Raw genomic sequence first — 24,375 nt, 5'->3', positions numbered from 1 at the left:
TTATAGTGAAAACCGCAGTAAAAACTGCTAAAAAAACGCTGTGTCAACACAGCCTTAGACTAAACTGTATTTAGAATAAGTGCGCACCCCACGCGGGTAGGGAGGGAATATACAGGTGCCGTCATGGGATCAGACAAATACAGTTATCAGTAAGTAACTGCGATTTTCTCCTTTCCCCATGATGGCACTATGGAGAGAATTGCATAGATTTTTTTTTGGGGGGGGGGGGGGGGGGACCACTGCCTCCAGCACCCTTCTACCAAAGGTTAGATCTGAGGAGGTGGCTAGGTCCAGCCAATAGTGGTTAAAGTTGAGGACCCAGTAGCAGCTCTACATATCTGCTCAATGAAGACGCCTGCTCTCTGCCCAGGAAGTTGACACCGCTCTTGTGGAATGGGCCGTTATTCTGCGCCTTCTGACTAGTATGACAAGGTGATAGTGTCCATTATCCACCTTGCCAGCGTGCTCTTTGATGCCTTCCACCCGTTCTTTGGCCCCTGGCCGTGGTGCATTGCACGGGAAGCTGCATCTCCCCCTGCCCTCCGGCGTGTCACCACTCCACCCCACGCACCACTGCCAGCTCCCAGTGGTGCATTGCGCGGGCGGCGGTGCCTCCTCCGGCCTGCCTTGCCTCCCCAGGCCTGCCTGCCTCTGTGTGACATTGCCGCTCCACGCACCGCCAGCTCCCAGTGGTGCATTGCGCAAGCAGCAGAGTCTCCCCCGGCTACCGGCACGTGGGGGATACCTGCGCCCGCTGGCGCTATCGCTACCCGCTCCGGTCGCCATCCTGAGGGAGGACAACTTCCTGCATGCCACCTCTCCCCCTGCACACCCTGGAGGCCTGCTGACCCCAGCGGTGGCGCCTCGGGTAACTGCCCCAGCTGGGGCAGGGGGCTCCCGCTGCCATCCTCCAGACTGGTCGGCCCTGGCATCCAGTAAGTCTGTAGGTTCCCTTATGGGGACAGGAAACCAACTGATGCGGGAGAGAGGTACCGCCTTTTAATCGGTAGGTTTCCTGTCCCTGTGGGGCGGATCCCCTCTCTCCATGGTGCTGTCATTGGGGAAGGAGAAAGAGTGGAGTTTTGATCATCGTGATAGGCCAGTTCTCAGAGGGTGAACAGCACATATGCCATTTTCCTTCATGAAGAGGTCTGGGGGATGAAAACACCAGTAGCAAGGTACATGGGGGCTTGGGGACACCATTTGTTTCTCTGACATCTTTGATCATGTCAGGAGTGAGAAATTGTTTGTAATGCAAATCTTACTTTACATGTTCACAGACCCTAAAAACCAGACCCAATTGTGTTCTCCAGGGTCTCCACTACTCAGTTTTTTTTACTCTAGGGGGCATTATTTTTCTATTTCTTGCTGCAGTTTTAAAACAGCAGTGAGGAATAAGGCCCCTTAACGCTGTTTTTGTGCATAATGCTGGTTGTTCAGAGGTTAAAGCATTTTCAACATCTTTCCCAAAACAATCTTACTAGAGACCAGTTTCTGATTCAGGCAATTTGTTTACCAGCCAATTATACTGGTCAGGTACCAAGGATCATTAAAGTTCAAAACCTTGTCTCCCTGGTAGAAGTATGGAAACATTTTAACCTGTAGATTTACAACTGAGGGCTGAAAGGCAGAGGGAGGCATACAATATAACATGCAAATGCTACAGTATGTGCATGTTGGTGGCATCTTACTCTGGCCATCACAAGGGGCAACAAGGCATAACCCTTCCAATAAGGCCAATAACCATTCTGACATCCCAATCAGGTTTAATGCTTTTCAGCAGCGTATGTCAAGTCAGGGCTTACAAAAGATAAAAAAACCCACATGAAAAATCAAAAACTTTTACCCATTATACAATTGATTCTACAATGGAAGGGGAGGTTACACTATAGTGGACAACAGTTGTTACCCCAGGAAAGTTTATAATGGGCAGTTTTGAAAACTACAGCACCAGCTGGCTGCAACGTCTGTGCCGCAGGGTGAACACCATGCCTGGTCTTCCACATACAGGATGAGGTAGGCAGATCTAGTTAACTAGAGACAAGATTGTTGATTCTTATTGGTTGCACATGAAAACATAAGATTACTCCCGTGAGTCTTACAATGCAACAGGCCTTATTCTCCACAAAGTGTTCTCAACCAATTTACAAGGAGAAGTTTGTGAAGGTTTATTTGCTATACATGGCACCATCAGATCAAGATGACAGATACAAAAGGTGCAGTAAACAGAAGTCCAGCACTAAACGCAGGTGACAAACACCTGTCCAGATTCTGCAGCAGTGCAGTGTCTTTAATATAACCAGCATTTAATGGGTTAAAAAGTTTCTTCCAATGTCTAAGGCGACTTCCTATATTGAAAAAGGTTAAAAATGAGGTAAAACTGTCTGGCTGTTGAACTAGTGCAAACTTCATTTCTTCCCAAGAGCTTTGTCCAGGTTGTTCTTGATGGCGTCTAGGAAGTCTGTGGTGTTCACGAAATGTTCATCGAGTTTGACGCTGCAGAAAGACAGAACAGCAATGAGATGGAAGCAATGCTTACGGGACTTGACTAGAGATGGACGCTTCAGTCACTTACTTGCTTAGACCATGAATGCAGCCAGCCAAGTCTTTCGTCATTACACCGCTCTCAACCGTCTCAACACAAACCTTCTCTAGTTTCAAGGAAAAGCTGCAAGAAAGGAAAATTCAGCTTAAAACCCACATTGGGGCAACAGGACACAGCAGAATGTCAGACACTGGCTACCAACAGAAAGTCCCCTTGTAGCACTATATAGAAAATACACAATTTATAGAATCTGAAAGCCTGATGTCACCAAATGCTGGGAGTGCTCCATTCAACATTAGACAGCACAGACTGGTGGTGATTTTACTGAATAAAAGTTCATGCCAGAAGAGTTCACAAGAGGCCACCTTTCTACCAGTTAGCCCTGAACTTTCTAGTTTGTGGGATCCCAATATGCAGTGATTGCAGAACCCTCTGTGGCCCATCTTGCAGCTAGATCCGGTCTTCCAAACCCCAGTGCTTGGGTGGACTTCACCAGTGATCACTGTACAGTTAAGGGTATGTGCTCACCGAGTATTTGCAGATTTTTCTTCACAAAAATCAGTGCTGTCAGGATAAACACCAACGTACATGTAGTTTTTATTAATTTGGATGGTGGAAAAATGCTTTGCTCAAATCTGCAAGGAAAAACTAAGCAGCGTGTGCATGAGATTTCAGAAAGTTCATTCACTTTCTGCATCAAAAATGCAGGATGTGAACAGGACCCAACAGCTTGGTTAAGTACAGGGCAGCACTTAGGCTAGTTTCACATTAGCGTTTTTTTGCGCAGCGCATCGGGCGCATAAAAAACGCAAAGAAAAACGCAAAACAAACGCGCGTTTTTTTAACGTCATGCGCACGCTGATGTGTAAAAAAAACGCAGCGTTGTTTGCGTTTTACATGCGTTTTTTGCATGCGTTGGCGTTTTTTATGCGCATGCGTTTTTAAGTGTGACGTTTTTTCCATTGTCTAGAGAACATTCTAGACTTGTTTCACTCAAAAACGCATGCGTAAAAAACGCAACCGTGCGCAAGACCATGCGCACGCATGCGTTACCATAGACTTCAATGTGTTGTTTTTGCGCATTCCGTGCGCAAGCTTTTTTTGCCGAGACAGGGCGCACCAAAAAATCCAACATGTTGCGTCTGGCGCACCTGGCGCAAAAGACAAAAAAACGCATGCGCACGAAAACGCAAGTGTGCGCAAAAACATGCGCACGTCATGTTAAACATAGGTGCGCAGTGCGCATGCGCACGGGTGCGCACGATGCGCTGCGCACAAAAGCGCAAATGTGAAACCAGCCTTAGTGGAGAGGGATCTGTCAGTGCCATCAGAGCTTGTGGGCTCCTGCTCTGCATGCCAGGATACCACAACACAGCAATCTGGGCTCAATGATGGTAGAAAGTTGGGCCTTTTCACGTGGCAGCAGGGATAATTCTATTTAGTAAAATTGCCAGTCTACAGCTGCCCAGTTTTATGAAGCCATCCCCAAATTGGTGACCAGTACTTTAACTTGTTTTTAGCTACATTGTTAAAATGAAGAACCTGGCAGAACCACACATCACAACTTTAATTGTGCCAATTGACACTGGGGGTGGGAGAAAAAAAAAAAATTTAAACATTGCAATGGTCTCTACATCTGTGGTAAAATATATTTTGGAAAGAGTCATTTTCTTAAAGGCTAGAAATGAAGCAGTGATTTACAGTTGTCACTACAATTTGTTTGTACTGAAAAATGCATAAAGAGGAAAGACCTACTCAATTAGATCCTGGTTTCCATCCAGCTTTCCTCTGTGTTCCAAGCCCCGAGTCCATGCAAAGATGCTGGCAATAGGATTTGTACTTGTGGGACGACCCTATATAAGAAAACAAAACCACTGAAGTCTTTCAGAACAGAATACCTGGCCTCTGCACATCTAGTCTCCAATATAACTTATATGGCCTTCACAATCTTCCCCCAAAGAAAGTGCAACAGGAGAATGACACTAGGAGATGCTCCCTCCCCGGCATATATGGATATTACAGTCAGATCCTGCAGAAGTCATGTTAACCCCTTTCAGACAGACATCAGATTTAAATTTACACCAATGTTGGACTCCCTCCCTTTAATGTGGGCCCTGGCACTGAGCCTACATCTTTCCTTGCACATGTCAGTTGTTCAACATTTGACATGTGCCTGGAACAGCTGTGGGTGAAAGATTCACCTGCAGCTATTAATCTATTAAATGCCTGTCAAACTTAAAGCAACATTTAACATGCGAATCCAGCAATCGTGCTGGAAGTCCACCCATTGGTGATGTCACACAATCACGAGTCACCGATGGGTCGGCATGACAACCAGAGGTCTTCTGCAGACCTCTATGGTTGTCAATGCCGGATTACTATGAGCGCCGACCACCAGGTCGGCAGATCACCTATATGTAGCAGAATTGATCACCTGTGTGAAGCAGAGCCAACAGGGTTACAGCAGCTTATAGTCTCCCATGGAGACTATTGAAACATGCCAAAAGTAAAAAAGTTAAAAAATTAAAAATATCTAAAAGTGCAAATCCCTCTTCCACCCCATTCAAAATTATAAAAAAACACAACACACATTTGGTATCGCAGTGTTCAAAATCACCCAATCAATAAAATAATTTGATCGCTATATGGTGTAACGAGAAAAAGCTTCAAAAAGACAGAATTACTTTTTGGTTGCCACAACATTGCAATAAAACGCAGTAAATAGGCGATCAAAAGATCGTATCGGCACCAAAATGGTATCATTAAAAACATCAGCGCAGTGCACAAAAAAATAAGCCCTCACCCAATCCAAGATCGTGAGAATTGGAGATGCTATGGGTATCGGAAAATGGTGCATTTTTAACAAACTTTGGAATTTTCTCACCGCTTAAAAAAACCTTAGACATGTTTGGTGTCCATGAACTCAATGACCTGGAGAATCATAACGGCAGGTCAGGTGAACATAATGAAAAAAAAAAAAAAAAAAAAAAACTGGGATTGCACTTTTTTGCAGTTCCACCGCACTTGGAATTTTTCCTTTTTTCGAGTACATCACATGGTAAAAACCAATGGTGTCGTTCAAAAGTACAACTTGTCCCTGCAAAAAACAAGCCCTCACATGACCATATTGATGGAAAAATAAGTTATGGCTCTGAGAAAAAGGGGAGCAAAACATGGAAATGCAAATCCAAAGATTGCTCTGGTCATTAAGGGGTTACTGTATGGACCGCACCTTCTGATGTTCCCGGTAATGACGTGTAACGGTTCCATGAGCAGCTTCTGCCTCAATGGTTTTTCCATCTGGGCACACCAGGACCGATGTCATTAATCCAAGGGAACCAAATCCTGCAAGAAATTAACCATATTTATTACTATACAGTGGAACGGCCATTAGCCACATGGTTCATCAGCACAAGAGTAGTAACACTCCCAACGCCCATTAATATGCCCGACTCCCCACAAGAAGAAACTTCGGTATAGCAACACCATGGTGAAGGTCCTGAGAGAATCATGGAGGCCATAGAACAGCTGCGCACTTATATCCTGTGCAGCAGTCAGGTCAAGCAAGAGATGCCAACGCCTTTAACAGTCCCTGCATAACAGTTTTAGGGTCTGTGCACACCAAGTACTTGGTGCAGAGATTTCAGCACCTCTTGGCAGGAATACTGCAGCTTATAATACGTGTGTTTGTGGTGCAGATTCTTCCCCGCTCCCTAGTATGTGTGAAGTGTGCAGCCATAATGCTGAAATTATTGGCATGAAGCAGATTTACATCTGCAGGTCCCAAATAAGCAACGTGTGCACAAGACTTCAAGAATCGCATTCACTTTGCTGGCATCAGGAAACCATTCAGGTTGTGACAGTCCAGAGCAGTAAGAAAAGTGACAAGTCTGCAACATGTGTACAGGCCCTTAATGCAAGTTTAACCCCTTCAAAACAGCCTTATGCTGTAGCACAAAGGCATTTTAACTCTTGAAAGGGAAAAATAAAAACCTGGTCTTTAAAGGGTTAATATGCCCTTGCAATTTAACCACATGCTTGTTTTAATCTACCAGCTCAAACTAGGTCACTTTTTGGATTTGCTTTGCATATTCTCTTACTGAAAGACAACTTCGGGATGTAGCAGCACAACATGCTCCAATTTCTTTGTTTATGTATTGGACAACAGTTCTCACTTTAATTTTTTTTTTTTCATAGTCCCTTACACACTCTTGTCATCTGAAGAAACACCAATGCTAAAGCATTGCATTTTTACATTCGCCTTCCAAGATCAGCTTCAGGCTGCCGACTGAGGCAGATGCCAGCTGTACAAGACACCTGGCACCAACTGCATGCAGGCACATGTAGATCAGACCAGATCGTAGATATCTACAGTACACATCACTGCGGATGTTGGGGACATGATAAACACCTCTACAGGTCTTTCTAGAGCTGTTGAGAGTTTTGCAAAGTCCTAACTTCTGACAGACCTATCAAGGCCACATTCACACAATCAGTATTTGTAAGTTAGTCAAAACCAGGAGGGAACAATCAGAGGAAAAGTATAATAGAAACACGTCACCACTTCTGGATTTATCACCATCTCCTGGTTTTGGCTTACAGATACCAAGGTAAAAAAAAGTCACCAAATACTGAACGTGGTCCAAGTCCCATGCTCGGAGAAGCTGCACAGGGCGATTCATGATTTAAAGCAGTTGTCGGTCTTAAGCTACGAATTTGCAGTCATAGCGTACATGATGTGAGGATTCTCTGCCAGGGGCAGGCGATCATATGATCACAAGCATAATATACATACTTCGGGCCACATTCTGACTAGACGAGAGGCCAGACAGTGGGAATCGTCACAATTGAGAAGTGAGGATTTACAACTCTGCAGTCACTTCTAGGTTAAGTCCAGACAACCCCTTTAATACACAGCTTGCTGCTCATGGAGAAGTGGGTCTCTGTACCAGTAGTCAGACTTTATAGAACTGTTGCTACATTTACGAACTGTGCCTCAGATAACCCAACTTTGTAAAGGTTATTTTTCCTACAAATAGCTATACTCTCACAAACATGAGCAGCACGATTCGGTCCGAATGACATTTGAGGCAGAATCAGTCAGTCAAGCTTACCTTGAGCAAGGATATCAGACTGGACATCGCCATCATAGTTCTTACAAGCCCAGACAAAGCCTCCAGAAGACTTGAGAACTTGAGCGACCATATCATCAATCAGCCTGTGCTCATACCAGATCTTCAGTTTATCAAACTGGGGCTTGTAATTCCTAGAAAGGAGACAGTGCCTTTATGTTACCATGAATTTACACAGGATCAATCAAGCCAAAGATCTAAATGATCATGTATAGGGTTTTACACTAAGCGATATCGCTAGCAATATTGCTAAAACGTCACTGGTTTTGTGACGTTATAGCGATATTGCTAGCGATATCGCTATGTGTGATACTTACCAACGACCGGCTCCCCCGCTGTCCATCGCTGATCGCGCGAGAATGTCCGGCTCCATTTCTCGTCGGGCGCTTCCTGCTGAGACGACGAGCGACGCGTGGAGGCGGGCGGGAGGACGCCAGGATCGCTGTGTGTGAATGGTAAGTATCGTGCGCTGCGTCGCTGCTGAATCGCTGTGAGATCTTTCTGTATGAAAGCTCACTAGCGATCATTTAGCGATGCACCAGCGATCCTGACCGGGTCGGATCGCTGGTGCATCGCTAAATGTAAAAGGGCCTTAAGACCAGAATCACAGGAGTGGCCAACAGCAACTGTTTAACCCCTTTACCCCCCCCAACAGCGGTTTGCATATTAATGACCAGGCCAATTTTTACAATTCTGACCACTGTCCCTTTATGAGGTAATAACTCTGGAACACTTCAACGGACCTTGGTGATTCGGACATTGTTTTTTCGTGACATTGTACTTCATGTTAGTGGTAAAATTTCTTCGCTATAACTTCTGTTTTTTCATAAATAAATGCAAATATGGCGAAAAATTTGCAATTTTTAAGCTTTGAATTTGTGTGACCTTAAAACAGATGTCACAAAATAGTTAAACACTTCCCACAACAGCACAAGGGTTAAAAGTTGACCAGCGATTTCTCATTTTTACAAAACCATTATTTAGGGACCTCACATTTGATGTCACTTTGAAGGGTATATATATCAGAAAATACCCAAAAGTGACACCATTCTAAAAACTACACCCTCAAGCTACTCAAAACTGCATTCAAGATTAACCCTTCAGGTGCTTTACAGGAGCAGAAGCAACGTGGAAGGAAAATAGAACATTTAACTTTTTAGTCAAAAATGCAACGTTTTTATTTTCCACATGGTAACAGGCGAAATTGGACCCCAAAAGTTGTCCAATTTGTACCGAGTACGCCGATACCCAATATGTGGGGGGGGAACCACTGTTTGGTCACATGGCAGGACTCAAGGCAAGGAGCGCCATTTGACTTTTTCAACCTAAAATTGGCTGGAATTGAGATCGGATACCATGTCACGTTTGACAAGCCCCTGAAGTGCCTAAACAGTAGAAACCCCCCACAAGTGACCCCATTTTGGAAACTAGACCCCTAAGGAACATATCTAGATGTGTGGTGAGCACTTTGAACATCCAAGGGCTTCACAGAAGTTTAGAATGCCCGGGCGTAAAAAAATTTCCACAAAAATGATATTTTAGTCCTCAATTTTTTTATATTCCCAAGGGTAACAGAAATTGGACCCCAAAAGTTGTCCAATTTGTCCCGAGTATGCTGATACTCCACATGTGGGGTATGACGACATCGATCATGCCAACCAGCACCTGCAAGCCCTGCTGGGCTTGTACCTGGCTCCAGCCTAGGACTGGTGCTAATACAGCACCAATCCGGGCCAGTACTGGCAGGGCACAGCGGCGCTGCCAGGCACCAGGCCTAGGATCGAGTACAACGGTACTCCGATCCTAGCCTGGGACCTCATTGTTTCAGCTAATCTGGCTGAAACAATGAGAAAGGCTGCGTTGGCTGTTCAGAATTGAACAGCCAATCACAGTGCTCTGGAGGGGCAGGATTGGAGCGTGACGCCATCTTTAACCCCTTAATGTCCAATGACAGACAGTCAGTCATCAGACATCTCCCTTGCTTTGATGAGGGCTCCGGCACTGAGCCCGCATCAAAGCCGGGACATGTCAGCTGACATGTGCCCGCAATAGGCGTGAGCGGAATCGCGGTCCGCCCGCGCCTATTAACTAGGTAAATCCAGCTGTAAAAGCTGACAGCGGGCATTTAAATAGCATTTCCGGCCGCCAGGCCAGAAATGACATCGCTGACCCCCGTCACGTGATCAGGGGTCGGCGTCATGTTGCCTAGACAACCAGAGGTCTCCATGAGACCTATGGTTGTTCCAAGCATATGGCTTTCAGCGCCACCCGGTGGTCGGCGCTGAAAGCACAGCAGTAAATCTGCTACATATGGGCAATCTGCTCATCGCCCATATGTAGCAGAGCTGATCGGGTTGCGCATGCTCCTAGCCTCCTATGGAGGCTATTGAAGCATGCCAAAAGTTAAAAAAAATGATTAAAAATAAAAAAAAAAAATTTAAAAAACCTAAAAGTTCAAGTCACCCCCCTTTCGCCCCAATCAATAAAACAGTAAAAAAAAAAATCCCACATACACATTAGGTATCGCCGCATTCAGAATCAATAAAAAAAAAAGCATTAACCCGATCGCTAAGCGGCGTAGCGAGAACAAAATTCAAAACACCAGAATTACGCTTTTTGGTCGCCAAGACATTGCATTAAAATGCAATAACGGGCGATCGAAAGAACGTATCTGCACAAAAGTGGTATTAAAAACATCAGCCCGGCACGGAAAAAATAAGCCCTCACCTGACCCCAGATCATGAAAAATGGAGACGCTACGGGTCTCGGAAAATTGCGCAATTTTTTTTTAAGCTAGCTTTGGAATTTTTCTTCACCACTTAGATAAACGAGGACATAGACATGTTTGGTGTCTATGAACTCGTAATGACCTGGAGAATAATAATGGTAGGTCAGATTTAGCATCTAGTGAACCTAGCAAAAAAGCCAAGCAAAAAACAAGTGTGGGATTGCACTTTTTGGCAATTTCACTGCCCTTGGAATTTTTTTCCCGTTTTCAAGTACATGACATGGTAAAACCAATGGTGTCATTTAAAAGTACAACTCGTCCTGCAAAAAATAAGCCCTCACATGGCCATATAGACAGAAAAATAGATTATAAACAGTTATCAGTGTGACACATGTAAAGACTGACAATCTGCTCTCCAAAGCCGCCTGATTACGAAGTGCTCCGAGTAGAGGTGACCTAGGTGCGATTACATACACTTCTGTAGCTTTCATGTCATCCATCCAGTCCACACAGGGCAAGATGTCAGACTGCATATAGAAAGTTTAATAAAAGGATACCTACATTCCCATACAGACTGCTTAGGAGAGTTGATCATACAGAGATTCCCTTTAAGTGGAGATGTTCACTTGAAGTTGTGGCCCAAATCTTTGACAGTATTATTGATTTATTGTAAATACATTGCAAAACTGTAGATGGCTCTTATACTCACTTCTCAAAAATCTCCTGGAAGATGTCCTTGAACCTGCCATCATAAGCCTTCAGTATGGTGTTCTTTGTGCTCATGTACAGAGGCCATTTCTTCTGAATAGCATACTGGAAGCAGCTATGTGCAAAGCCAGAAATAGACTGCAAACAAAGCACAAGACATACAGCTTATCTTCAGAATTACCATATTTTCATCAAGGGATAAAGACTAAAGTAAAAGCAGAAAATAAATATCACCCAACCAAAATTATGAAGAAAATTGTGCCAGATATTGAGGTAGTGGCTGTAATGGAGGGTACCAGGTATTGTAACAGTACAGTCATTTAGGGCAGCACGGTGGCTCAGTGGTTAGCACTGCAGCCTTGCAGCGCTGGGGTCCTGGGTTCAAATCCCCCAGGACCCATTATACACATACAGGGGTCTGTTAAAGGGTGTATGGAGTGAATTCTTTACAGGGAGGTGGGGGAGTGGTTTTGGCAGAGCAGCGGGTCAGAGGCAGGAGCCAGCAGCTGCAGCTAACCCCTGTACCCACTACTAGAGAAATAGAATATCCATTGCATTCCACACCCATGGGCATAGAGCGCAATGAATATTCATTTCTTTGGCATCCTGGTATGCCTGGCCCCATCAGAAAAGATTAACAAACCATTACACTTACCTTCCTCCGCTCCCTCGCCAGCAGCTGATTAATGGTTGTATGGCAGGGATGTTATGCACTGTTCCCAAGCAGAACACAGCTGTCAGAATACTCACCAGGACTGCACACAGAGCAGTGAGTATTCATTGCTCTTCAGTAGTGTGCCACCAGCAGTCATGTATGCTGCTACTTTAGAGAAGTTAATATACAGAATACTCATTCTTTTGGGATGGGACAATGGATACCAGAGAGTGATGAGGGTGCCATGCAAATGTCAATTTGGGAGTAAGGATTCCAAGACTCCAGAAGACAGGTGAGGCCTCTTTTCTGTAAAAAGAGGACCAGCCCTGCCCATGTCAGCTCTACTTCCCCATCCATGGAGGTGTTGTATCTGGGATGCAATAAAATATAGTCATGGATCAGAAATGGCCATTCCACCCTTATTCTTATGACATCGGAGAGCTTGTAGTTTTATTTGAGCATGCTGTTTACACCATAACAATTCCCTGAACATGGCTTGTACTTTACAAAACAGGGGGGCAGGGGGAGCCAACAAGGAGCATTAGGTAGCACAATAGTGGCATAAGGATCACATTTGATAAGAATTACTGTATAACCAATACAGGAGTTTGGACCATACATTTAACTTCATTCTAAATTTTTCTAGCAAAGGGTCTACAGTTACATTCTTTAGGCTTGGTACTGAGATTACCAAGTATATAAACTTGTCTACAATTTGTACCTGTGATTGTTCCTCTATTGGGAAATAGGGCAGAGGATCTACTGGCACAAGGACAGAATGAGCCTGCACCCATAGGTCAGGGTCACCAGCGTATGGCATCTGATGCAAGATGCCAATTACTCCGCTCCTGCTCTGCGCGAGAGCCAAGTGTCAGTGCTCTGACCCGCTTGCATGAGAAAACCACAGCACAGGTAAGGAGACAGAAAGTAATTTCTCCATCTCTATTGCCAGCATCCACAGGAATCACACTGCACTCGGGTGACATCTGAGAGGAGTGCGATGTTTCAATCAAACAAATTTATTATCGCCAAGTACATATTACATATATACAAGGAATTCTTTGTGGCAAAGAGGCAACATAATATATAACAGATACAACAAGTAACATCTAACAAGACAGATACAGTATATAGTCTACACATGACGATTTAATTGTTGAACAGAGAGTGGATAGAAGCTGTTCATATGGCGGTTGGTACTGCATTTGGGGACTCTGAAGCGACGTCCTGAAGGGAGTAGTTGGAATGAGGAGTGTCCCGGGTGAGAGGGATCGGATGAAATTTTCAATGCGTGGGATCGAATACTCTTATCATAAAGATCCTGGATTTTAGGCAGGGGGGAGCCTATAATTCTCTCTGCTGTTCTGAAAGTCCTTTGTAAGCGGAGTTTGTCATGCGCAGTGGCTCCCCCATACCAGACTATCAGAGAGGAACAAATCACAGATCTGATGACAGCATTAAAGAATAAGATCAGCAGATTCTTAGACAAACCATATCTTTTCAGCTGACGCAGGAAGAACATCCTCTGTTGTGCTTTTCTTATAACAGCATCCACGTTTTTCCCCCATTTAAGATCATGAGAGATGATAACACCAAGGAATTTGGTCTCTGTGACCCCAAGAACCACTTCGTCATGGATGTAGATTGGAAGTATCTCATGTTGATCTTTCCTAAAATCCACAACCATCTCAGCAGTTTTTTTTAGTGTTGAGTACAAGATTATTGGCTTTACACCAGTCACATATTCTTTCCACCTCACTCTGATACAAGTCTTCAGCATTTCCCCTGATGAGACCAATCAGTGTCATATTATCGGCAAATTTCAAGATTTTTACTGTGTCTGCTGAAGAGATGCAATCATTCGTATAGAGAGAAAACAGTAACGGGGACAAAACACACCCCTGAGGTGCCCCGATGTTTGTGACCAAGGTGTCCGAAGTGAATGGTCCAACTTTTACACTCTGTATCCTGGCTGTCAGGAAGTTATAAATCCACAAGCATAAGTTGAGAGGGACTCCAAGAGCTACCATTTTCTTATGAAGTAAATTCGGATCAATGGTATTGAACGCTGAGCTAAAGTCCATGAAAAGAATCTGGACATATGAGTGCCGTTCATCTGTATGATCCAAAATGTACTTCAGTGCCAGATTGACAGTGTCGTTTGCCGAACGATTCTCCTTATAGGCAAACTGAAGCGGGTCCCATAGCTTCTGCGTGAATTTTATCAGGTGGGACATCATAATTCTTTCGAAGACTTTCATAGCTACAGATGTGAGTGCTACTGGTCTATAGTCGTTCAACTCAGAGGATCCCACTTTCTTGGGGACAGGGATAATTGTGGAATTTTTCCAACACTGAGGTACAACGCACTCTTTCAGTGACACATTGTATATATTTGTCAGTATAGGGGCAAGCTGGGTAGCACATACTTTCAGACACATTGGAGATACACCATCAGGGCCAGGTGCCTTTTTGACCTTAAGTCCCTTCAGGATGCGTATCACCTCTGCCTCGGAGATCACTACTTGGGTGTTGCACAATGAATGATCTTTATATGAACAGACTGAGGAGCTTAGCGATGAATAGCCACTGTGTGTAGAGCTTGCCTCAAATCTGCAGTAGAATTCATTTAACTCTGCTGCCAGACTTCTGCTGGGGTTCACTATAGTGGGGTGGCTTTTATAATTGGTGACCTCTCTATGCAGATCTAGTATCTTTTGATGAGAACCTTTCCTCCAGAATCTTTGCATACTCGTGTTTGGCTAACTTGATCTCTTTAGATAGCGAGTTCCTAAGTTTCTTGAATTCAGTAATATCGCCTGCTTTATAAGCCTCCTCTTTTCTCTTACGGATCAACCTGACTATTTGTAAACCACGGCTTGTTGTTTCCCCGAAAGTGGACAGAATTGGATGGAATAAACGCGTCTTCACAAAAACGGATATATGAGGACACTGCATCAACCCATTCATCCAGACATGTGCACAGACTTGTATATGTGCACAGACTTGTATAGGAGAGTGTGCAGCATGCTGCGATCACCACATGCTGAATTGGCCTGAGAAAATTGCAGATGTGCACTGCCCTGTAGAACACCGGACTGAGTGCAATCAGATTTCTTATTGAATTGCACTGGTCCCATTTATTTGCTTGTGTGAGCGAGCCCTTACCCCCTTAGTGACGGAGCCAATTTTTAAAATTTTGACCAATGTCACTTTATATGGTGATAACTCTGGAACACATCAACAAATCCTATTGATTGACTTTTTCGTGGCACATAATTGTAAATTTAGGTTGAGATTTTTTATAAACAAAATGTTTTAAAAAATTGCAGTTTTCAAACTTTGAATCATTATCCGTTTAATCCAGATTGTCATACCACACAAAAACATTAACATTTCCCTCATGCCTGCTTTACATCAGCATTATTTTTAAAACGCCAATTTTGTTAGGCTTTTAGAAGTTTAAAAATGTAGCAATAATTTTTCAAGTTACAAAATTTATTTTTTGAGGGACCTATCCAGGTTTGAAGTGACTTTGGGGGGTCCTATATATTGGAAAACCCCAAAAAGTTATACCATTTTAAAAACAGCACCCCCTGACATTGAAAACTTAGGTAGTTTATTAACCCTTCAGGTGATTTTTAGGAATTAATGCAAAGTGGTATAGCAGGAATGAAAAAGTATTTGTTTACCTCTTAAACTGACCGCTATTGCCAGGAGACTAAGGCCGCTATTTGGCCATGAACTGCTATGGCAGACATCAGGACCACACAATCATGATCTCGGTGTGTCAATTAGATTAAAGCTGAAGCCTCCACAAAATGTTGTAACCATTTTTCTGATGTAGTCACTTTTGACAGCAGCAACTAAGGGGTTAAACAGATATGGACGGTGCCAACACTGATAGTTTGAGATACAGCAAGTTGTCAGCTATAGTGGACAGCCGACAGCTGCTGGATTGTCACCTGTATGGGGATGCTAGTCTTATATCTCAGGTCAGTAAAAAGACACATTGGCTGTCATTAAGGGGTTAGTTTTTTTGGCAGTGCAGTCATCCTGGGCCCACTTCTAGTCAGGCCCACCTACAGAGACCACTATTAAATAAATGAGCGAATATGGATACCATTACACTTTGTGACCGGAGACAGTCATGCCCATACACTGTAGGCCGCAGGTCACTTTAGAGCTCCAGCCTACACAATGGCAGGTGCATGCCTAGAATGTCAGCATTGGCATGAGGACATCGCTGCGTCACTCCACCAAGGCGCCAACAGCCAGCGAGCTCATCAGGATCAGGAGTATATATTTATTTTAATTTCTGCTGCAGTTTGTGGGTGAACTCAATGGGCATATTTAGTATGTATGGGGGGGAATGAGGGGCATTACATATAAATTATGGCCTCAGCATTCATAACTGAGATCATCAAGTTGAAAATGCACAATTTCTAAATTTAATCTACATACTACAAGTGTTCAAAGCAAATTCCACTGGTGACCCTGTGGTAGTGTAGCTGTCTTGACAGTGCTGGGCTCACACATGCCAGCCTATCAGTCATGCTCCATCATATCCTGTGGCTGATGGGGGTCCGATACAATAAGGCCTTGATGTAGCCCCACAGAAGAGTCACAGGGTGCTAGAGCTGATGATCCTGAAGTGCAGTTTCTATATGGTGTGCAGTTAGTCTGAAAGGCTCTCCATCTTATGTAAGCACAATTTAAAATTTGGGTCTTGAAAAATGAAAGCCATGATTAGCTGCTATAAGCACCCAAGTCAGTTTTTCCTTGATTCAGTCACTGGCCATTTACCAGTGATGTTACTATTTTTAATCACCCTGTATTTTTGGTGAGGCACTCTGGGCATTGTAAAGGAGAAGCTCAAGGGGTTAACTATGTGGGGCCATCTTGAAGCGTTAATATTCAAGGGCTTTATTACAGTATAGGGGCACCCAGGGTATTTTAACTCACAGAAGGCAGCATTACTTAAAGCATATGCTCACATGTCCAGTAATGATCTGTTAGAACACATCCAGCTGAAGTCAGTTGTCAAAAAAGTTGTGCCAACAACTTTAGTTTGTTAAAGGGAACCTGTCACCCGCTGCAGGCTTTTTTTAAGTACAGAGCCACCTTGTGCAGCACTAATGCTGCATTCTGTCAAGGTGGCTTTTATTTAGCGTCCCTTCCACCACAGAATAGTTTTTAAAATTGGTCAGACATACCTGATATTTGTCAGGGGGGCAGGGCTTTCCCCCTCTGACAGACGCCTCGCATACATCAGTCATGTCCAGCTTTTGAATTTGGCGCTGCCTCAGCGTTCATTTATTTTTCTGGTGCCTGCTGTACCGCTGCCCTGCTTAGCTCCACCCCTACTGGTCACATGGTGCTGACGTCATCACAGGTCCTGCTGCACCACTAAAAGAATATTACAGTGCAGGTGTGCAAGAAAAAGAAATGAATGCTGCACCTGCACGAATATTCTTTCACTGGTGCAGCAGGACCTGTGATGACCTCAGCACCATGTGACCAGTAGGGGCAGAGCTAAGCAGGGCAGCAGTGCAGCAGGCACCAGAAAAAGAAATGACCGCTGAGGCGGCGCCAAATTCAAAAGCTGGACATGACTGACGTATGTGAGGCTGTGTGTCCAGGGGCGAAAGCCCTGCCCCCCTGACAAATATCAGGTATGTCTGACCAATTTTAAAAACGATTTCGGCAGTGGAAGGGACGCTAAATAAAAGCCACCTTGACAGAATGCAGCATTAGTGCTGCGCAAGGTGGCTTTTTTACTTAACGCCTGAAGGGGGTGACAGGTTCCCTTTATAAAAAAAAAAAAAAAAAAAAAAAAAAAAAACTCTGCTGGAGCAGTTCTTTTTACATTAGAGCCTATGGAAAGTGGATCAGTTAATAGGAAAATATACACAATGAAAGAAAAGTAGACAGATCAGTTATTCCTATAGATTTGAAGGTTAAAAAAAACAGATCCAGCAGAGAAGTTTAAAAAACCCAATGAATCATTACTGGACCTGTGAACATGGCCTTAGTGTTAAAGTGAGCATGTACATACATTACAGATTAATCTCAAAGCAGAGATCCTTAGGGCCCCGTCACATAGCGACTCACCAGCGATCCCAACAAAATGAACTTGTCAGGATCGCTGGTGTCGCTACATGATCGCTGGTGAGCTGCCAAACAGGCAGATCTCACCAGCGATCAGCACCAGCAACAAGGAGCATGTTGCTGTGTACCTTAGATACCAGTGTGCTGGTGCAGGGAGCTTGTATCCAAAGTAAACAGCAGGTTTCTAAGCACCGCGCAGCGCTTAGAAACCTGCTGTTTACCTTTGTTACCAGCTCCCAGCACGCTGGTATCTAAGGTACACAGCGGGTTTCTAAGCGCCGCACGGTGCTTAGAAACCCACTGTTTACCTTGGATATGAGCTGGGAGCTCGCTGATCGTTGCTCTCCCATCTGCCACACGCAGCGATGCGTCCTGGCCAGCGGGAGACCAACAATCAAAAAAAGTCCAGGGCTTTTGAGCATGATCAGCGATACCTGGCAGGGGGGCCGGTTGCTGATACCTGTCACACAGCGATATCGCTGGTGAGATCGCTGTTGTGTCACAAAACTTGTGACTCAGCAGCAATCTTGCTGTGTGGCGGGGGCTTTAGATCAAGAACAGAACAGACATTTATAGGACATATCAGAACTTTCCCAAATTATGAAAAGTTTATAGCACATCCTGCACTGAACCCAATTATATATTTTATGAGTTGGTCCATTTTATACAGACTCCACCAAAATGAACACCGACTGCACAGCCCTACATTAAAGTTCCCCTTAACAGTCACCACAGTGAAGAGCCATCATTACCTCACCGGTCAAGAAAGTGGATACATTGTATCCTAGCACACCCCTCAGAGAAAAGGTCTTAAGAAAAGTAATACATTTATTAAATTACAGTTCACAAATTCATATATAAATTCAAAAAGATTACACAGTTGAGAGGAAGGAGTTTATACCAGAGTAAAAAACAAACAGAATTAAGGGAATGTACAGGTTGTGGGAATGTGGAGTAAATACATCAGCATGAAGCCATGAATCCATCTAGACCCATAGTGGTCTTTAAAGTGCCATGAGAAAAGCCCCCTTAGCGCTGACCGTCTCATAATATTAGCACATACCCATTCAAGTTGCCTGTCCACAAAATATTTATGGCTAGATGGATTTATCGCTTCATGCTGATGTATTTACTGCACATTCCCACAACCTGTACCTTCCCTTAATTCTGTTTGTGTGTTTTTTACTCAGGTATAAACTTTTTCCTCTCATAAAATTTATTACTTTTCTTAAGACCTTTGCTCTGAGTGGTGTGCTAGGATACTATGTATCCACTTTCTTGGCTCATGTAGATATACACGCCCCTATACTTTATGGTGAAGGTTCCTTTATAATTGCATTAGTATGTTTTTGGACATTTTTGTGGTCATTACCTCATCAGTGTTGTACATTCCCATGCCCACGCCTCCGGCAGGAAAGTCATACACTTCCCATTCTTTAGCTGCTGAGCCATCAGCTGGATTGAACACCATCTTGAATTTTCCAGCTCGATCAACGACAAAGTCTGAGGCCTTGTACTAAAAAAAGTAAAAAACAAAAACACCCATACACATGAGAAAGGTCTTTAAAAGTATAAACCCCAACATTATTAAGGCATGATCCAATGAAGACGCTTACCTGATCACCATGTGCATGTCTGCCAATAGTGATGGCCTGTGTCCATCCAGGCACCAGACGTGGAATGTTCTTGCAAATGATTGGCTCACGGAAGACTGTTCCACCCAAAATATTCCTGATGGTTCCATTGGGACTCTTCCACATCTTCTTCAGCTTAAACTCTAACATGTACAAAAAAATAATTATATCAGCACTGGTGACTTTATGCAGAAAGTTGCCATTAGTAGGTGGTTGAAGCAGCTTCCCACTTGCTATAAAAGCCACATCAAGGCTGCTGCATTTTCTTAAAGTCAACTGTTTTCTCCAAGATCATAAAAACAAACTTCGCTTAATTGTTTTCATTGGTGCATTGAAGAACAAGTGCCTATATTTCTGGCCTTAATGTCATGTCAAGTGCATCATTCAAGTCATATTAAAGGAGTCAGATCAGCTGTTATTTACCAAGGACACCACTAGATGGCAGTCTGCACCTTCAGAATTCAGCTAAAGCCTCACTGGATAACACATGGGAATATTGGAAAGGAACATCTTGAGCAAGTCACTTGCCACAATTTGGCAGTGTTTTTTTTTTTTAAGATTGTAATATGAAAAAACTGCACAAGTCTTGTAATTTTTACAATGACAATGGGGCTTTAGACTCCATACTGTCCTTACAGTATAGCTGGAGTCACAGCGACTCACCAGCAATCCCGACAACTATCAATGTGTCAGGATCGCTGGTGAGTCGCTATGTGATCGCTGGTGAGCTGTCACACAGACAGCTTCACCAGCAATCAGCACGGCGTCGCTGTGTTTGTTAGTTACCAGCGTGCTGATGTAGGGAGCTGGTAACTAACGTACACATCGGGTATCTAAGGGACATGCGTTCCTTGGATACCCGATGTGTACGTTACCAGCTGATCGCTGGTCTGCTGCCTGTCACACGCAGCGATGCGGGAGACCAGCGACAAAAGAAATGTCCAGCGGTTTCCTACAGCGATCCCGGCAGGGGGGGCGGTCGCTGATTGCTGTCACACAGCAATCTCGCTGGTGAGATCGCTATGGTGTCACAAAAATTGTGACTCAGCAGCGAGATCGCTATGTGTGATGGGGCCCTAAGTTTTCCTGAAGGGCAGAATTACACTGGCTGATAACAGATCCAGCCTTCACAATAGGCAACGTCACAGCCGATCCTGCTCGTTTCCCGTCACAATTACCTTGGCACATGCTAATTAGATGTTGCCATACAAACTAGGATTGTTAGGTGGCCAATGGGCAAGGCTTTGTTTTAACCCCTTCATGACCCAGCCTATTTTGACCTTAATCACCTGGCCATTTTTTGCAATTCTGATCAGTGTCCCTTTACGAGGTAATAACTCAGGAAGGCTTCAACAGATCCTAGTGATTCTTTTTTCGTGACATATTGGGCTTCATGTTAGTGGTACATTTAGGTCGATCATTTTTGCGTTTGTGAAAAAAAAAAAATTCAGAAATTTTGCGAAAATTTAGAAAATGTCGCAATTTTCAAATTTTGAATTTATATTCTGTTAAACCAGAGAGTTATGTGACACAAAGTAGTTACTAAATAACATTTCCCACATGTTTACACATCAGCACAATTTTGGAAACAAAATTTGTTTTTGTTATGAAGTTATAAGGGTTAAAAGTTGACCACTGATCTCATTTTTACAACAAAATTTACAAAACCATTTTTAGGGACCACCTCACATTTGAAGTCACTTTGAGGGGTCTATTTGGCAGAAAATACCCAAAAGTGACACCATTCTAAAAACTGCACCTTTCAAGCTACTCAAAACTTCATAGAAGATTATTAACCCTTCAGGTGTTTCACAGGAACTAAAAAGCAACGTGGAAAGAAAAAGGACATTTTAATTTTTCCAACAAAAATGTTCATTTAGCATCAATTTTCATTTTCACATGGCTGACAGGATAAAATGAATCCTAAAATTTGTAGGACAATTTCTCTTGAGTACACCGATACCTCATACGTGGTCATAAACCACTGTTTGGGCGCACGGCAGGGAAGGAGCGCCATTTGACTTTGAATGTAAAATTAACTCCAGTCGTTATTGGACACCATGTCGTGTTTTGAGAGCCCCTGTGTGCCTAAACAGTGAAAAACCCCCACAAGTGACACCATTTGGGAAACTAGACCCCTTATGGAACATATCTAGATGTGTAGTGAGCACTTTGAACCCCCAAGTGCTTCACAAAAGTTAATAGAGCAGTGAAAAATATTTTTGTCCTCAGAAATGTTTTAGCACACTATTTTTTATTTTCAAATGTCTAACAGAAAAATAGGACCACAAAAGTTGTTGTCCAGTGTATGCCGATACCCCCAGTCCAACGCCCATACCCCCAATCCAACGGAAAAAAAAAAAAATATGTATTTTATTATTTGTCCCTACCTTTGGGGGTGATAAGGGGGGCGGTGATTTACTTTTTTATTTTGATCACTATGAAAGTTTATCATAGTGATCAAAATAAATGAATGAATCTGCAGCGTTGCAGATTCGATTCGGCGCACTGCGCATGCGCCCGCCATCTTGCAAGATGGCGGCGCCCATGACGCTGGACACCGGGACGGATAGCGGGAGGTCAGAGGCACAAAGGAGGGTGAGTGGGTGATCGGAGGGGTGATCGGATGGCTGGGGGGGGCGGAGGGAAGGCGGGGGGGCAGATTATGACGGCGGCTGCCGATCGGTGCCCTCAGACGGTGTGTGTGTGTGTGTGTGTGTGTGTGTGTGTGTGTGTGTGGTCGGGTCTCGGTGTCCAGCCATGTCCGATGCTATTTCAGCATTGGCCGTGGCTGGATTGTAATATTTCACCATTTTTCATTGGTGAAATATTACAATCGCTCTGATTGGCAGTTTCACTTTTAACAGCCAATCAGAGCGATCGTAGGCACGTGGGGGCTAAGCCACACCCCCAGGTGTTAACACTGAAGGGTCCTTTGTGTGCGGGTCGGGTGACCTTTCAGTGACCCCAGTCACCCAACCCGCAGGGGGGCCATTTATAGCATGACGCCTACGTAGGCATCATAGGTCGTTTGGGCACTGCTTTTCATGACGCCTATGTAGGAGTCATAGGTCGTGAAGGGGTTAAAGCAGCATTTATCTATTGCCAATAACCAAGGCACTACACATCCTTGGGATGGAAGGTGCTCTAGTCTAGCTCCATGTCACCCATTGCATATTTACTACATAGCGGGTCAGGAGAACATTGGGCGATTTGTAATTTCTCCTTTTAAGCACCACTGCAGCTTTTTTATTGCTCTGATGGAGTGGTGCTTTAATGCAATTAACACATACATCACTTCATACCTCAAAAATATCTAAAACCGTATCTCCAGACTAGAGATGAGCGAATTTGTTTGGATTTTGGCCCCAAACCCGATTGACATATTCGGGCCTTATTTGAACACTCTTCGTGCCGAATGTTTTATGTTCAGCTCCGAACATATCCAGTAATCTCAACTCCCATTGACTAATGATATTCGGCTGTGTTCGACGAATATGGCAAAGACAGTACTCGCTGCTGATGTATTCAGAACAAGTTCGCTCATCTCTACTCCAGACCAGCACGTTATTGTCTACCAACAATGGTCACAGATGGAGCTAGCACTGAGTATTTACCAGTATTGTAACCGTTTTGTAGCGGGAACAAGATATTTTGGGGTACATTTTAATTGGCAATTCACAATGGTTTCTGAATTGTGTCAGGCTGCCATCTGAACACAGCCCATAGTCTGGTACTGGAGAGAGAGAAGGCCTTCAGCTTATTGTTACAGTCAGGGCTGTGGAGTCGGAGCCCATTTTGGTGGAGTCAGAGTCACTGAAATTGAGTCAGAGGTTTGGCTTGCCGACTCCACAGCCCTGGTTACAGTTTCCCTGTAACCCAGAGCACGGACATGCTCTGCCATAGTGTGGATATACAGCTACTGGAGAAAAGGAGAGATCCAGCTCACAGAAAAACACTGCTTGTTCTGGGAATCTAATACAGGCGACTTGGGATAAAACCTTCATGTTAGCAGTGGCATTGGGTTTATCCTGTGAGCTAGTCACTCCTCTCCATGATAGCTTGGTACTACAGTAGTTAGAGGCCACATCTCTGCATTTACTGCAGTAAGACATGGGATTCTACTAGCCATACATCATGCAGAAAGTGTGAAGACACAGTAATGGGCAGCACGGTGGCTCAGTGGATAGCACTGCAGCCTTGCAGAGCTGGCGTCTGGGTTCTAATGCCACCAAGGACAACATCTGCAAAGAGTTTGTATGGGTTTCCTCCGGGCGCTCCGGTTTCCTCCGGGCGCTCCGGTTTCCTCCCACATTCCAAAGACATACTGATCGGGAATTTAGATTGTGAGCCCCATCGGGGACAGTGATGATAATGTGAGCACACTAAAGCGCTGTTAGCGCTATATAAAAATAAAGATTAAAGATTATTATTACTGTCCTCCCACACCACTAACAGCATTCCCCTAGCAATTGTGGTTTAAAAAGAACCAAAAAGCAAAATAGTCTGGACCTTTGTAGGAAAGATCCAGCTATGAACAACGTTACTTGCTTGTATTTTTAGCCATAGCACTGATAAACCTGTGGGGTGGGTCAGATCAGCAAAGTTATCCAATGAAATAAAACCAGCCAACAGAAAACACTTTAAGTCACCCCAAGACCTAGGGCTGTCCACTCCAGAAGGTTTATCATATGGGAGAGCAAACATTTTCCTGTTAATTGCAGGCGTCAAATCAAACCTGTAAAAGCAGGTAGAGCTCCCAGTCTCCCGACAGGATACCTAGCTGTATACGTCGTTGATATTAATTTTGATGGCAGGCAGTGTCGATTGGGCCATCATACAGTCCAAGGTAAAAGTCCTGC

General features: G+C 44.0%; 1 protein-coding gene across 1 annotated transcript in view; it reads right to left on the bottom strand.

Annotated features, from left to right (window-relative positions):
• Positions 1-2,143: 2,143 nt before the first annotated feature.
• The window catches only part of IDH2 (isocitrate dehydrogenase (NADP(+)) 2), a 40,184-nt gene continuing 17,952 nt past the window's right edge, over positions 2,144-24,375 (bottom strand). The window contains exons 4-11 of the mRNA XM_073568653.1: positions 19,496-19,656; positions 19,252-19,395; positions 11,115-11,251; positions 7,660-7,811; positions 5,778-5,890; positions 4,301-4,398; positions 2,576-2,668; positions 2,144-2,496 (exon numbers count right to left, since the gene is read on the bottom strand). Of these exons, the coding sequence (XP_073424754.1) occupies positions 2,409-2,496; positions 2,576-2,668; positions 4,301-4,398; positions 5,778-5,890; positions 7,660-7,811; positions 11,115-11,251; positions 19,252-19,395; positions 19,496-19,656 (986 nt within the window). The 3' untranslated portion in view covers positions 2,144-2,408. The remainder of the gene's footprint in view (positions 2,497-2,575; positions 2,669-4,300; positions 4,399-5,777; positions 5,891-7,659; positions 7,812-11,114; positions 11,252-19,251; positions 19,396-19,495; positions 19,657-24,375) is intronic.

Source organism: Dendrobates tinctorius, unplaced genomic scaffold (assembly GCF_039654945.1).
Source record: "Dendrobates tinctorius isolate UK_male_01 unplaced genomic scaffold, ASM3965494v1 ptg000022l, whole genome shotgun sequence".
In the NCBI taxonomy this organism is placed as follows: Eukaryota; Metazoa; Chordata; class Amphibia; order Anura; family Dendrobatidae; genus Dendrobates; species Dendrobates tinctorius.
Note: the sequence above shows the minus strand (reverse complement) of the source record. Positions and strands in the feature narration are given on the sequence as shown.